Here is a 13,432-nt window from a genome sequence, read left to right on the forward strand (position 1 = left end):
GGCGGTGGTGATATCCCCCATATCCACCCTTTTTTAAATAAGGCGAATTGTTGCAATTATGGTGCTCGTGATGATGGTGGTAGCGATGCATGGTGAACGGAGGATGGCAGTGATGTTGGTTGTGGCGATGGTGTTGGTGGTGGTGTTGGTAGCAGCGGTGGTGGTGGTGGTAGTGAAATTGGCGGTGGTGACCGTAGTGGTGATAAGGAAATAGTGGTGCTATGGTGGTTTTTGGTAAGTAAGTGGTGGTGAATGATGGTGGTGGTGCATGGTGAGTCTAAGGTTTATGGCAGTGATAAAGGAGGCGTTACTCTAAGAAAAATGTGGAATGAATTTTAACGTTTTATTTACCCTGATATCGCATTTAAAAAAAATATAACGGAACTTATTTCTCAATGTTCAACAATCTGCTCTGAACGAGCAACTCTGTCGCCCTCATAAGTCTTTGCGGTTGACTTTTTTTTTCCTACATGCATATTGCATTGCGCTTTACTTGTACGGCAAATGCGTGCCGTATACATAACGAATTCCCGGCCGGCTCTTCGATCCTATAGGATTCGCACGTACGTCTACGAGAGTTGCATGCATAGCTTATATTCGGCTTCGACTATTATTGTGCACGACGTATATACGCGGCTGGATGGAGCTAGCTCAGTGACTGTGAATGTTCGTTGTGTCAGTGTCTGACAACTTTTAGAGTGACACACATGCATTTTATATGGAACGACAGCCCCCTGGACTTTAGTGGATACTTTCATATGATAGTGTGTACTTGTGACCCAATTTAGGATTATTAATACCCTTTGGAAACATCATCAAGATGGTTGATAACGACCCCGATTTCGAGCCACAAGCTCGACCACGTTCCTGTACATGGCCGTTGCGTCGGCCGGACTTTTTGGACTCGAAGCCCCAGCAACCGGGTAATGCCGCCGCCGCCGCCCCGGCGCCTCCGGTAGACCATCCCCACGCGGCACTCAGTCCCGCCGTTCTTACAGAAGAAACACCGGATACTAAGCCTGTTTTACCTTTAGAAGGAGGAGAAAATCGTGAATTATCAACTCCATCATCACAGAGACGGAATGGTTCAAGAAGAAATGCTTGGGGAAACCTGTCATACGCAGATTTAATAACCAAGGCGATTCAAAGTGCTCCCGATCAACGCTTGACCCTCTCCCAAATTTACGACTGGATGGTAAAAAATGTCCCATTTTTCAAGGATAAAGGAGACAGCAATAGTTCAGCGGGTTGGAAGGTATGTTATCCCAGAGTAATCTCCGAAGTCCATTCCACATTGTAGTCATAAATTTGGCAAGTGTCATGTCAAAGAATGTAGTTTTTAACGATTGTACTTTTTGTGTATTTTTTTGTCCGTCGTGCGAGAGACTTGTTTTCAAATCGCAACCCAATGCACCCATAAGCTTGCAGCGCGTGCGTTGTGCATTGACCAGTCAACTTCCGCACTGCAAGCACACAGTAGCCAATGTCAATGTGATCAATAGACAATTCATATTCTCTCCTTTTCTTGTCGCTTCTTAGCAATTAAAAAAAAATACAAAATTGAATTCAATACATTATATTTTGATAACCATCATCATTATTCCTGCTTTCACATTTTTTTTTCTCTCATACAGTAGTTCCATTATAAAGACTTAATTATTATTTTTTTTTAAATCCAGCACTGATTTTTATATTGAGGAATAAACAGATTTCCAATTTTTGCAGTTTGTAAACTCTAATGCAACTTTTTTTATGATTAGCTTAATATTTTTTTGTAAGGTCCTTTGCAAGCAGCTTCCCCATATACATGTATTGTAGAGTACTTAAGAAAATCAATGAAATGTCATTATAAAAGGAAATTGTTTTTTAGTGTACCTTCAGTACATCAACAGCCAAATCATATAACACCCACTCTTGAAAGAATTTTTTTCAGTCATCATAAGCCTGAACCATTGAAAATTGAAATTAATGCATTTTAAAACATGTGGCGCTGCTGGCTGCTCGAATAGCCCTATATGATGTCATATTTTTAAAAAAAATCTAAATTTGATTAACTCTCCAAAATTTGAATGGTCGGTTGATTTTCCTCACACCTTCACCATTTTTAAAAAATTTGTTTTTTTTTGGTCAGGGTAAACTTTCCCTTTAACTCTTCTTATTTTGCTGTGAGTCATGTGCATGGATGGTACTACATTTAAAATTCTATCTGAATGTTTCAGCTGGTTATCGTCATTTCTTAGGAATATGATCGGTTAAGCGTTAATAGCTTAGTGCTTGTACAGTATAAATACAGAATAATCTGAAAACAGATTAATGAATTTGGAGAACAATTGGACAAATAATAGAAAGTTAATGTATGAGCATTTGAATGTCAAAATCACTAAATGTTATGGAGGTCCTCCAATTGGCAATGAGACCAAGATTTGAGATGTCACAGAACTACAACTCCCCCCTAAAACATATATTTTTGCTCATTGTTGTGATAATACAAACATTTTGTCCATTATATATTTTATGGGATCTCAATAAAATATTTTTCCATGAGGAAAAATAAAACAAACTGACCTACATGTATGGATAGGCTTGATAAAAGTGATAATTTTTTTTGTAGAAAATTAATTGGGGATTTGTACAAGTGTGACATCCCATGGGAGGATGTCCATATCATTAGTGTTGTCAATAATTTTCAATATTCAAATGCTCATAACTTTCTGTATTATTGACTGTACGCTCAATTTTCTCAAACTATCATTGATTTGTTTCTTTGATTTTTCTGTTTTCACACAAGCTAATCTTTTCCCAGGGTGTTTAATAGACTCCTCTGATTTTACCAAAGAGCAGCCGTCTGCACTCTGCAGTTGATCATTTTACTGTGACATTCTTGAAAAAAAATAATAGTTCTTGCATAACACATAATGAATAACGTCTCTATGCGCTTCCAAAGGACTTGGATGTTATTGCCCTGGCTGTAGCTCAAGCAGCTTTCACATGCTCGGCATTTCTAGGAATAAATTCCTGCCAGGTACCCATTCATCTCACCTGGGTTGAGTGCAGCACAATGTGGATTAATTTCTTGCTGAAGGAAACTACGCCATGGCTGGGATTTGAACCCACGACCCTCTGTTTCAAAGTCTGGAGACTAATCCACTGGGCCACAAAGCTCTCAATCATAGTTTTCCTCTTCCCCACAGCTTATTAAAGGGTTGGTTCAGGCTGAAAATATTATGATCTAAATATTAAAATGTAGTAAAATTCACAGAGCGAAATTATGAAAATTTCATCAAAATCGGATAACAAATAACGAAGTTATTTAATTGTTAGGTTTATCAATATTTTTTTAAACAGTTATATGCACATTGTCATGAATATTCATTTGGTGGGCTGATGATGTTACATCCCCACTTTCCTTTTTCTTTAAAGCTTGTGTATAGTTTTGGTAAATCCACCAAAATGCACCTATCACTATTCCAATTCATCGCTAGCTAGTATGAATGGATATGCCCTATAACAGTTATGATGTGGAGGATATGAAATGAAAATGTGTTTTACAGGATAAATTTTGCGATTTTACATGGAAATTTAATTTGATCGGGTCACCTGATCAAATTAAAATATCTGTGTGTTTTTGTCTTTCAATTAAATCCTATTCCAAATCATGGAATGGGCTGAAACTTTCAAGACATGTTCTTTGTCTGTAACTTTTGGATATCTAATCACTAAATTTATAAGATAAGTGCTTGAATGCCCATTTTTTAAAATTTAAAACAAGCCTAGCCGAGAGAGGGCGCTATATATCCAAGATTTGAATATTTGAAATTTTCTCAGAGAAGTGCAGTTGGAAAAATATCTAACGGTCTCTACGCTTCAGTAAGACTGTCATATTAGATGATATTCGATTATCAATCACATTATTGACCCTTTACCAAAGCTATACACAGGCTTTAATGTTATTACTTTGAATCATAATTTTCATTTTTTCGTAAATGATGTGTCTCAATTATGATGAAATAAGTAGTGGCAATAAATAACTAATGCACTTAATCAGTTGTCAATCCAATTGTTTTAGTTTATGGTAGGAAAATTTAGAACAAACCTAATTTCATATTATAAAATACAAAAGAACAAGTCGGGATATGACATCATCATCAGCCCACCTAATAAATATTCATGAAGACATGCCTAGAACTGTTTCACCAGAATAAGGCAAATCTTTAAAATTCAATAACTTTGTTACTAGTATTTAATATCTCATTTTGATCAAATTATCAGCATCTTGCTCTGTGACTTACTCTATATAACTATCTCCAGCCTGGATCATGCAAATGAAGTAGGATCACCCCTTTAAAGGTATTGTTTAACTTTGTGAGCAACCAGTTTAAAAAATTCTCAAACCAAGATGAAACATGTGTACAAGTGCATGTATTAGAACTAATATAGTACCCTGAAAACAACCATTATTGAGAATGAAAAGCTAAAACTACAAGGCAAACCCGGATCATGTAAATAGGCGTCTTATAGATGCCTATAGACATGTACTATTAAATAGTACACATAAATGTATGGGATGAAATTAAGATGGTGTTTCCGGTCACTATATATTTCAAGTTTTGAAGCACTAAATAATTATTTTCGAACACAATTTTTTCTGGGCTTCATTTTTGTAACATATCACAGACACAGGTGACAAGTGTGACCTTCTAGCTCATATTTTTTAAAAGTCAAACCAATGTTAACCAATCGCTTTAAGTTTCCCTTTAATCCTGTGCATTGAAGATACCATGACCTTTCTAAAGCTAATGTGACGTAGGTAGATTGAGAGAAGATCTGCAGGATACAGTACAGGGTATTGCTGTCCCGTTTGATGGGAGAAGAACATCGTGAGGTACATGTATTGTACATGTATGTCTGCTTTGATGCCAGGGAACACATACATTACATGTCATACATTTGGTTATGTTTACTTGGTCTACTAGCAGTTGGTCTACTTCTGAAATACCTGTAGTCTACTCTAAAACCACTAGGTCTAATACCAACTTCAATTCTCATTTAGTCTAATCCTCAGTTGGTCTTATTTCATCTTCATCTACTTATACCTCTTTACTTTGGTAAATGAAATTTTGGCTTTATGTACATGTATTGTACATGTAGGTAATTTGATTTTTTTGTGGCATTCTAGTCATAATGACTATTAATGCCATCATGATAATGACTATAAAATATGTACATAGTGTACATGTACACGTAGGGTCTACATGTACATTTCATCTACATGTACACTCAAAATTCCAAGGAATGAGAGATCAGTTTGTTGCAATGTCTCTCTCTCTCTGAAGACTGAATAAGCCTTTAATGTGTACCAGGCTTGGATTCTAATAAACGAGCGCCTCCTCGCACCGTGGAAGATAAGTGTGATTAATGAATCTCCAGATTGCCAAGCTGAGCTGGCGATAGATAGGGCATGGCGAAGGGCTGATGATGTATGCAATAAGATATCATTTTCACTTTAAAAAGAGACAGAAAGACGTCATGTTCGACTCCATGACATTTGCTCTGGCGATGATTGCCCGCTCTAAAATCCACACACACTATTAATTGAATGACCAACTTCAACCCTGGGTTTAACACTATTTACCTTACCATATCAACCTTACATACATGTACATGTAATGCCCTATTGCTAACCCTAACCCTGCATCTTAGATGAAATTAAGCCCGGAGCAATTGTCGCAGGAACAAATGTTGTGTCACTGGTACGATCATTAGCAAAGTTTCTTGAGCTAAATCTTGATTAAAAAACCAGCCATGTAGAATGTTAACTAATATATCAAAATCTTGAAAGACTACATGGAGAGAGAGAGTGAGATACGGACATTACAATACATTCATCATTAAGCATCCTTACAATAATTGTTTTTGACTTGAATATTGATTCACCTGTAATTCAGCCATTGATTTAGAATGTTGACCAATGTTTAAGTCTAAAGATCACATAAAGGAGAGCGAGAAATGGAAAAATGGTGTTACTGTACGTTCAATTCAATAAAGCATCCATGTACATGTACTTTGAGTGAAATCCTGATTTACTTTTAGAATTACACGTAACACTTTTACGGTCAATTAATATCCAAATCTTGGAAGAGATTGAGAGAAAAAAAAAGTTAAGGGGGGGGGGGACTCCAGGGAGAGGTCAGAGGTTTATGATTGTTGTTCTACAAAACCACAAAACAAAAATTAGACCATAAATTTTGTGACTTTTTGTCGTTTACTATATGCAGATGAGATGATTTTGTTGTAAAGTTGATGCATGAAATTATGTCATTGATCAGAAATGAATCCACTCTGTACTCTTTCGAGTGCTCAATGTATATGATACAGTATTGATTATTTATGTTTATTTAGTGGTACAAGTATTCATACTACATGTAGTTTCTCTCTAACTCATCATTTCCAATTTAATTCAAGTTGCGTTGAGTTGAAGTGTTGTCAATTGTTCATGAGGAATAAAATAAGTAATTGGAATCAATTGAGCAAGAAGCAGGCTCGCTCTTCCAATTATGCTACATGTAGTCATCACTATCCCCACTGCCAATAGCTGTCATTACAATGAGGAAAGAAGAGCCGCACAATTACATGTAGCAGGCATCTTGACTCTTGTGTCCCTTTAAGGAAATTTCCCCTCCCGATATGTGGAGTTCAAATAAATACAAGATTTGATATGTATACTGAACTTCCTGAAATTAATATTTCTAGAAGTGGTTACTTGATGCTAAATCGGAGATGATAATTCTCTGCAACAGTGCATGAAGTTGCATACTGTACAAAATGTTCTAATTATGCAAAAAACATTTATTACAGCCTTTACAGGGTACATTATACATGTACAATGTAGGACATAACTTATTTTTAGGGGCAATGTTTTTTTCCACATGGGGCAATTGCAGAATATTTTTGGAGGCTGTTTCTTTCAATTTGAAGGATATTACAAGCAAATATGCAGTAACAGCAAATATTATTCTGCCATAGTAAAAATATTTGATTTTCCTAAATAGTCTTGAATATTGTATGTGACAGATCTTGGGGCGAATAGTCGCCCCCAAAGCATGCATTTTGAAAGGAATGATAGGGGTGAAATCACCCGCCGGCCGCCGCCCTCATGTTTCTTTCTCCGCAGATTTAATTGTGTACATATACAGTGTATATATGTTAGTTAGACAAAATAAGCACACAAAAAAATTGTCCTATAATCTGTAATACTGACTCTACATGTACATGTATGTGTAGGACAACTGCAATTTTTATTGAAATTTGAAAATAAAAATAGAATAAATGAACCGACTGAACTATTAATTTCTATACATTTTTTTAATATGTTGACGGAAAATGATGAATAAAACTTAATCCATATTGTCCTTTAACACCCTTCAACCTCTATAGTTATGCATGGTTTGAAAAAATGTTCTTTTATATCAAAGCTATGCAAAAATGATCATACTTTTTTTCCTGTAGTGTTAAGGCAAACAAACCTAATTTTTAAGGCCATAATTCTGTGCACAGATCTTTACATGTAATTGGCCATGTATGTACAGTACAGTACATGAAGTTACCTTTAGACCTTATTTGTGATTTGTATTTTTTATTTATTTTTTGCTGTGGATTACAAATCAATTACTTGCAAAATCACTCCTTAGGTCTTGGCCATCCCTCAGAAGTTGGGAAGTATGGTTTCAAGAAATGAAAGGTCATTGACCTTTTTGACATGTTTTTAATTAATGGTTGATCCATGTTGCTATGGCTACATATGATTTTATGTGTATACACTGTGCATGTACATGATTGAATGTTCCTCAAATTTAATTGCGATTATTAAGATGTAAATACATTGTAGTAACAAAAGCAAGATACATGTAGGCCTATTTATAAATGAAGTGAAGTTTAATACATGTAGGCCTACATAAATAGTACTTTGACAACTATTCCATAGCCACTATTGTGATTATTATTTGAATGTGTTTATTAAAACAACATACTTGTATTCAGTTGATTTTTTGGTTCTCGCTGTGGCCAGTGTGGTCAAAAGGAAATTGCTTCGATTTTATTGTAAATTTTGTTTTGCTTGCATTGCGAATTCAAACGACCAGATTAAGAAGTGAGCTTTAGAATTTTGATATTTGACTGTGTAATTGTGTGTTAATGTTTTTTTTTCTTTGAGGGGGGGGGTGAAGAAATAAGTGGAATGTTTTTTTTTTTGAAGCCTTCTGTTTGTACATATGTACATGTATCATAATGTAGAACTGAATTTCTTCATCATGGAGAAAAACAAAGTTCATTTTATAGGGCTTCATAGATGGGATTCAGGCAGAGGCAAGAGGACATTGTGAACATTAATGTAAGGCATAGGGCATGCATGACAGTATGTATGTATATGATAGCATAGGCCTTCAATATACATGTAGATCATGCACAGCTAGCCAGAATTGTACACGCAACTGAACACCATTGTAATCTCAATGGTTGGCAGACCAATGGGAAAGCTCAGCCAACTTGAGCCAAGGAAGGCTAGCGTGGAAAAGGATTAACCCTAACCACATAATGTGGGTCAGAGAATGAATGAAAAAAGTGAAAGGTTACTTCATACAAAGTAGGCGTGAACACTTTATTGAATAGGCAAGGTGATTCTCCAGAGTTGAGCTGTGGTGGCTATTCATACCCTCTCCCAACCCCCCCCCCCCTCTCCCTTCTTCAGCACTTCTGTCTCATTTGCGTATGAAAGACCGGTCCCCCCTAACAGGCTCAATATAGCTCCTTGACGTCAGTCCGATCAACCATTTCAAGCCCAAATCAGCTCCCTGAATCTTGCCCTGAGTTAATGGCAGACGGCTACGTCCCCTTTAATGCCCTCTCGGTCTTGCATCTGACGTCATGCCAGCATCTTTTGCGGGGCATGCCGCTGCACCGAGCTGTGTAATCGCTGAAATTGTGAATATTTTACGGCGTCATATGACGTGGGGAAACTCACCTCTGCTCCGTGCACGTTTGCGTCGACGTGCGCCTCCTCGCTGAAGGTACATGGAGCCTTCATTGTTCATTACATTCCCATGCAGTTGCCTAATTCCTCCCCTCCACCAACCACCCCCCCCCCTCCCTATCTTATCTGTCAAACCTTCCCCAGCCAAACACTGGATGCGTTTGTTCCAGTGGGAAAGCTTGTGGGAGAAGTCTGAACGGATTTAGACCCTGATTGCTTGAAATAACGATAATGCATGCAGCATGCCCTGCCGCTTGCTTGATCGTGTGTCACGAATGCCCTTTGCCCCCCTGGCCTGTTCGACAGCCACAATTCCAACGTGCTCCCAAAATGCATGGCTGTATTGTACTGTACACTGTACCTCACTGAATACTGCACATCATAGGCTTGCACATGTATTGAAACTGAGAGATACTCAGTTTGAAAACATAATCTTTGCTTGTCCTCGGGTGCTTGAGAAAAAGGTGCCTTCGTGACTCAGCTACAATTGATTGAGGCCTATTAAAGACATGATCAAAACGTCAACATAATATTTGGCCTTTCATGTTGGATTTTAAGGTCAGATGACTCTTGATTATTTTAGGTCTACATTTATAATGTTTGACAAAATTTACATGTACATGTATGTATACATTAATACATTCATAACTGTAGTTGTCATTTGTGCACATTTCATTTGTTTTAAAGATGAAAAACAATAAAATGAATGATGCCTATTAATTAGTAGCCTATGTAGGCTAACAAATTTTACATGTACCTACAAGGTAATTAAGAAAATATTGAAAATTGTTTTGGAACATTTGTAATGGATAAGGACACTTGTGGGACCTAACATGCTATGATCAGCTCAAGGCATGTATGTACATACTGTGTGTAACATTTCCTTCCATAATTGTACATACATGTAGGCCTGTACATGCATGTACTTTGCATCAGTGCATTTATTATTGGTCATTTTAATGCTTATTCATGTATCTATAGAGTGCCTTAAAGTTTTGAAGTGTAAAGAATTTGAAGAGTACATTGATTGAATACCACATTTTTATATGTACAGGTGTCCACATATCAGTAGAACTAGATCTGCACTGTACATATAGGCTACCAGCATGTACATGTATGTACCTGGATATATACATGACACTGTACAGCAAGGTCACACTCTGCATGCATGTCCTTTTTTCTGCACTACTTGTGTATCAGATCACTACATTGTTGTTGGCATACATGTGCATGTAATAGGCTAATACATGTAGGTACAGGTGTAAAAAACATGTACCTTGTGTTTTAAAATGAATTTCTGGTGCTACATGTACATTGTTTGCATTTGTAACTGACAGTTTCAGTGTTCACTCAGTACCGCTTTTTAATGCGATTCTTGAATGAAGAATAAAAACAAACAGAATTTCTTCAGATAGTCTTGGACTCCTGCCCAGTAAGATAATTATTTTCCAATCACAAAATGGGAGCACTCTGACCAACACACTTGAACAGTTTATCTCTGAGGAGATCAGACTCATGAGGGATTGATTAGTACTTTGATTAAACACAAGTGGTCCTATTAAGGTGCCCTTAGGAACACCAGTCCAGTGAGCAATTAGTGTTGTGTACATGTGCATGCCTTGAGACTTCAGTTGCTACAAGGGAGAAGTTTCCAACAGAATGTCTCTTGTTTCTATGTGAAGCCCTGTTCATATTGTCTGGTTTATTAAAGTTCCTCTCTTAAAATGTCAAATGTAAAAGATTATATACATGCAAATACATGTATAGAGATTACGGTACATGTATATACTTGTCTTCACTCATGTTTATGACAAAGTTCAGCAAAAAGTTGAATAATAAGGAAAACCAAATTTACATGTATCTTGAGTTATAAACTGAGTTGTTCATAAACATGTTATCTTTGTCAGGCCCATAAGCTTGGATTAGGTTTCATTAAAGTGTACTAGTAATGTGAAATTTGTTCTTCCTTAGAGTGTGAATAGCTTTGCTCCAGGCCCTTCTTGAATGTAGATGGCTAAGGATTCATCTTCTATCTACAAAAGAGATAGCAGGTTTCTCAGACCCGAAAAACTTGTTTTTACTCGCTCCATTGTGGAAAGTGTTTTTTTCCACAGAAAGGACCTCGGGCTAGCTTAGTACCCCAGCATACAGTATTCCACGCTGCTCAAATCTTCAAAAGGATTTATTTTTTCATGCTCTGCTGGAATGGCTGTATGGGATTGAAACATAAGGTGTGTTCAACGTCCGTTTCCAAATTTAAACGGCAACATGGATCATGATTGAAAACATGATCACAAAACATGGATATAATAAAAAACATTTAGGGTGTGTTCAATGTCCTTTCCTCCCAGTCGTAAAAATAAACGTCTTTTAAATTATGATTCAGGTGAAAATTTAAACGTAAAAAAACGTGTTTGTAAATGCGATCAGCTCCAATTTTACGACCTTGAGCATCACGCATGCGACATTGACACAATTGCATTTTGAAACGTATTTACATGTAAATTTGCTCTCGCAGTGGAAACCTACTCCAACTGGTGTCAGAACTGACCTTTCTTATATGATGGGTCACAATGAGCACTAAAGCTGCGTTACCGAAAGCGGGAAATTTAACATATACATGTGCATGTAAACGGCTTTATATTTTTGACACTGAACAGTACACTGCTGATCGTGTTCGTGTTCAGTATTTCGTATAACTCACGTTTTCAATCACGTTTCATGTTGCTGTTGAAACCGACATTGAACACACCCGAAGCTTTGGAAGAGTGTAGAGCAGGCTCTGTATTGTTGAGTAATTGTTCAGAATTATAAAGTGAGGTAAAAACCCAAGTGGTTTATAAGTTGAGCTTATTACAGCAGGTAGATTTCGGTATGGTTTGAAGGCCACTGGCTGCAATGCCATTAAAAAAGGCTTAATCTTGCAAATACATGTGCTGTAAGCTTTAAAAGCCAAACTGAGTAGTTGAAGCAAGCAGAAATTTTAAGGGAAAGTCTTCTGACGTCCAAGGATGAAGTAAATGGAAATGATGAAAAATATAATATGAATTGTAGAACATTATATTTTGAAGTAATGAAAAATTTATAATATTATTTTTTCTATTTGACAATATTTTAAAGAAGTGCTTGATTAGCAATACAACATTGGTGATTCCACATGTTCAGGGGGAATTCAATTTTTGTTTCACATGAGGAAAAAACAATATTTCATCTATAGATAATAACCAAAAGCATAAGAAACACTGAGTGGTTGATATCATCGGTCCCTCATTAGCATCTACCAGGATGTGCATGTACATGTAAATGTTTTGTGAAACAAAAAAAAACTTTAAAGTATCAAAATTTTCATGTAAATACATCTGGGGCGGTATTCTGAACATTGTCTTATCTCCATATTTTATCTTATCTCAGAGATATGACAAAATCGGTATTCTGGTGGATGTCATAACTTTTGTCACAAAAATTGTCATAAATTTTGTCTTATCTCTTTGGTGCGCACCAAAAATACGCGGCTTTAATGCGCGTAATCCTTTTATACAAGCAAAAGATATGACAAAAGTTATGACAGGGGGTAGCAGTCATAAATTTTGTCATATCTTTTAGTACCAAATATCCCGATACCCTGCCGACTGAATGTCAAGCATATAACGATATCATTTATATTAGATTGTGGCATAAGTTTCACTCATCATCCACGACAATTTTTAGAATTATTTTGTCATGCTACAATTAGTTAGGCCCTACATATTAATTTCTTCTTTTTTTCTCTGTTTTCCTTATTTTTCTACTTCTCCTCTAAAATCCTTCACAGCTCCCTGTCTCTCTTTGTAATTAAGCGCATCAATATTCGCGTAGTTGCGCGATGCCAGCAACAGAATTGGGGATATCCCCTACCTGTCACGGGGCATTCCCATTGGCTAGAAGGGCTCCTACTGGGAACTAACGATGATTTTGATTGGATTGCTTCCGAAAAGATGGGCGGGAACTTTGAGAGATATGACAGGGAAAAGACAATGTTCAGAATACCGATTTGTGACAATCATAGCGGTGTCATATCTCGGAGAGAAATGACAAAATTTATGACAAAAGTTATGACAGAGTTACAGAATACCACCCCTGATTTTGATGAAATGTCCTGCAGCTTTGCTTGCTTGATTTTTCTCTTTATTCATTCAAATCAACTTTTTTTTTTTTGGGGGGGGGGGTGAGGTGGACTTACCCTTTAATATCAACTTGTCCCCCCCCATAACACCCTACATGTATCCATTGATTGATACAAAGTAGGCCTACATGTACATAATACATGCATAAAGTCAAAATCCCAGGCCTTTTGTACCTAGATATAAAATAGCAAGGACAGCCCATACTCAAAAGGCTCTCCTTACCGTCCAGCTCATTAGAAAATTG

General features: G+C 36.7%; 1 protein-coding gene across 1 annotated transcript in view; it reads left to right on the top strand.

Moving 5' to 3' along the window:
- The first annotated feature begins 529 nt into the window (after window positions 1-529).
- Window positions 530-13,432, top strand: part of LOC121414406 (forkhead box protein O1-like) — a 28,754-nt gene continuing 15,851 nt past the window's right edge. Inside the window, exon 1 of the mRNA XM_041607570.1 lies at window positions 530-1,255. Coding sequence (XP_041463504.1) covers window positions 821-1,255 — 435 coding nt within the window. The 5' untranslated portion in view covers window positions 530-820. The remainder of the gene's footprint in view (window positions 1,256-13,432) is intronic.

This window comes from Lytechinus variegatus, chromosome 4 (genome assembly GCF_018143015.1).
Source record: "Lytechinus variegatus isolate NC3 chromosome 4, Lvar_3.0, whole genome shotgun sequence".
Lineage (NCBI taxonomy): Eukaryota > Metazoa > Echinodermata > Echinoidea > Temnopleuroida > Toxopneustidae > Lytechinus > Lytechinus variegatus.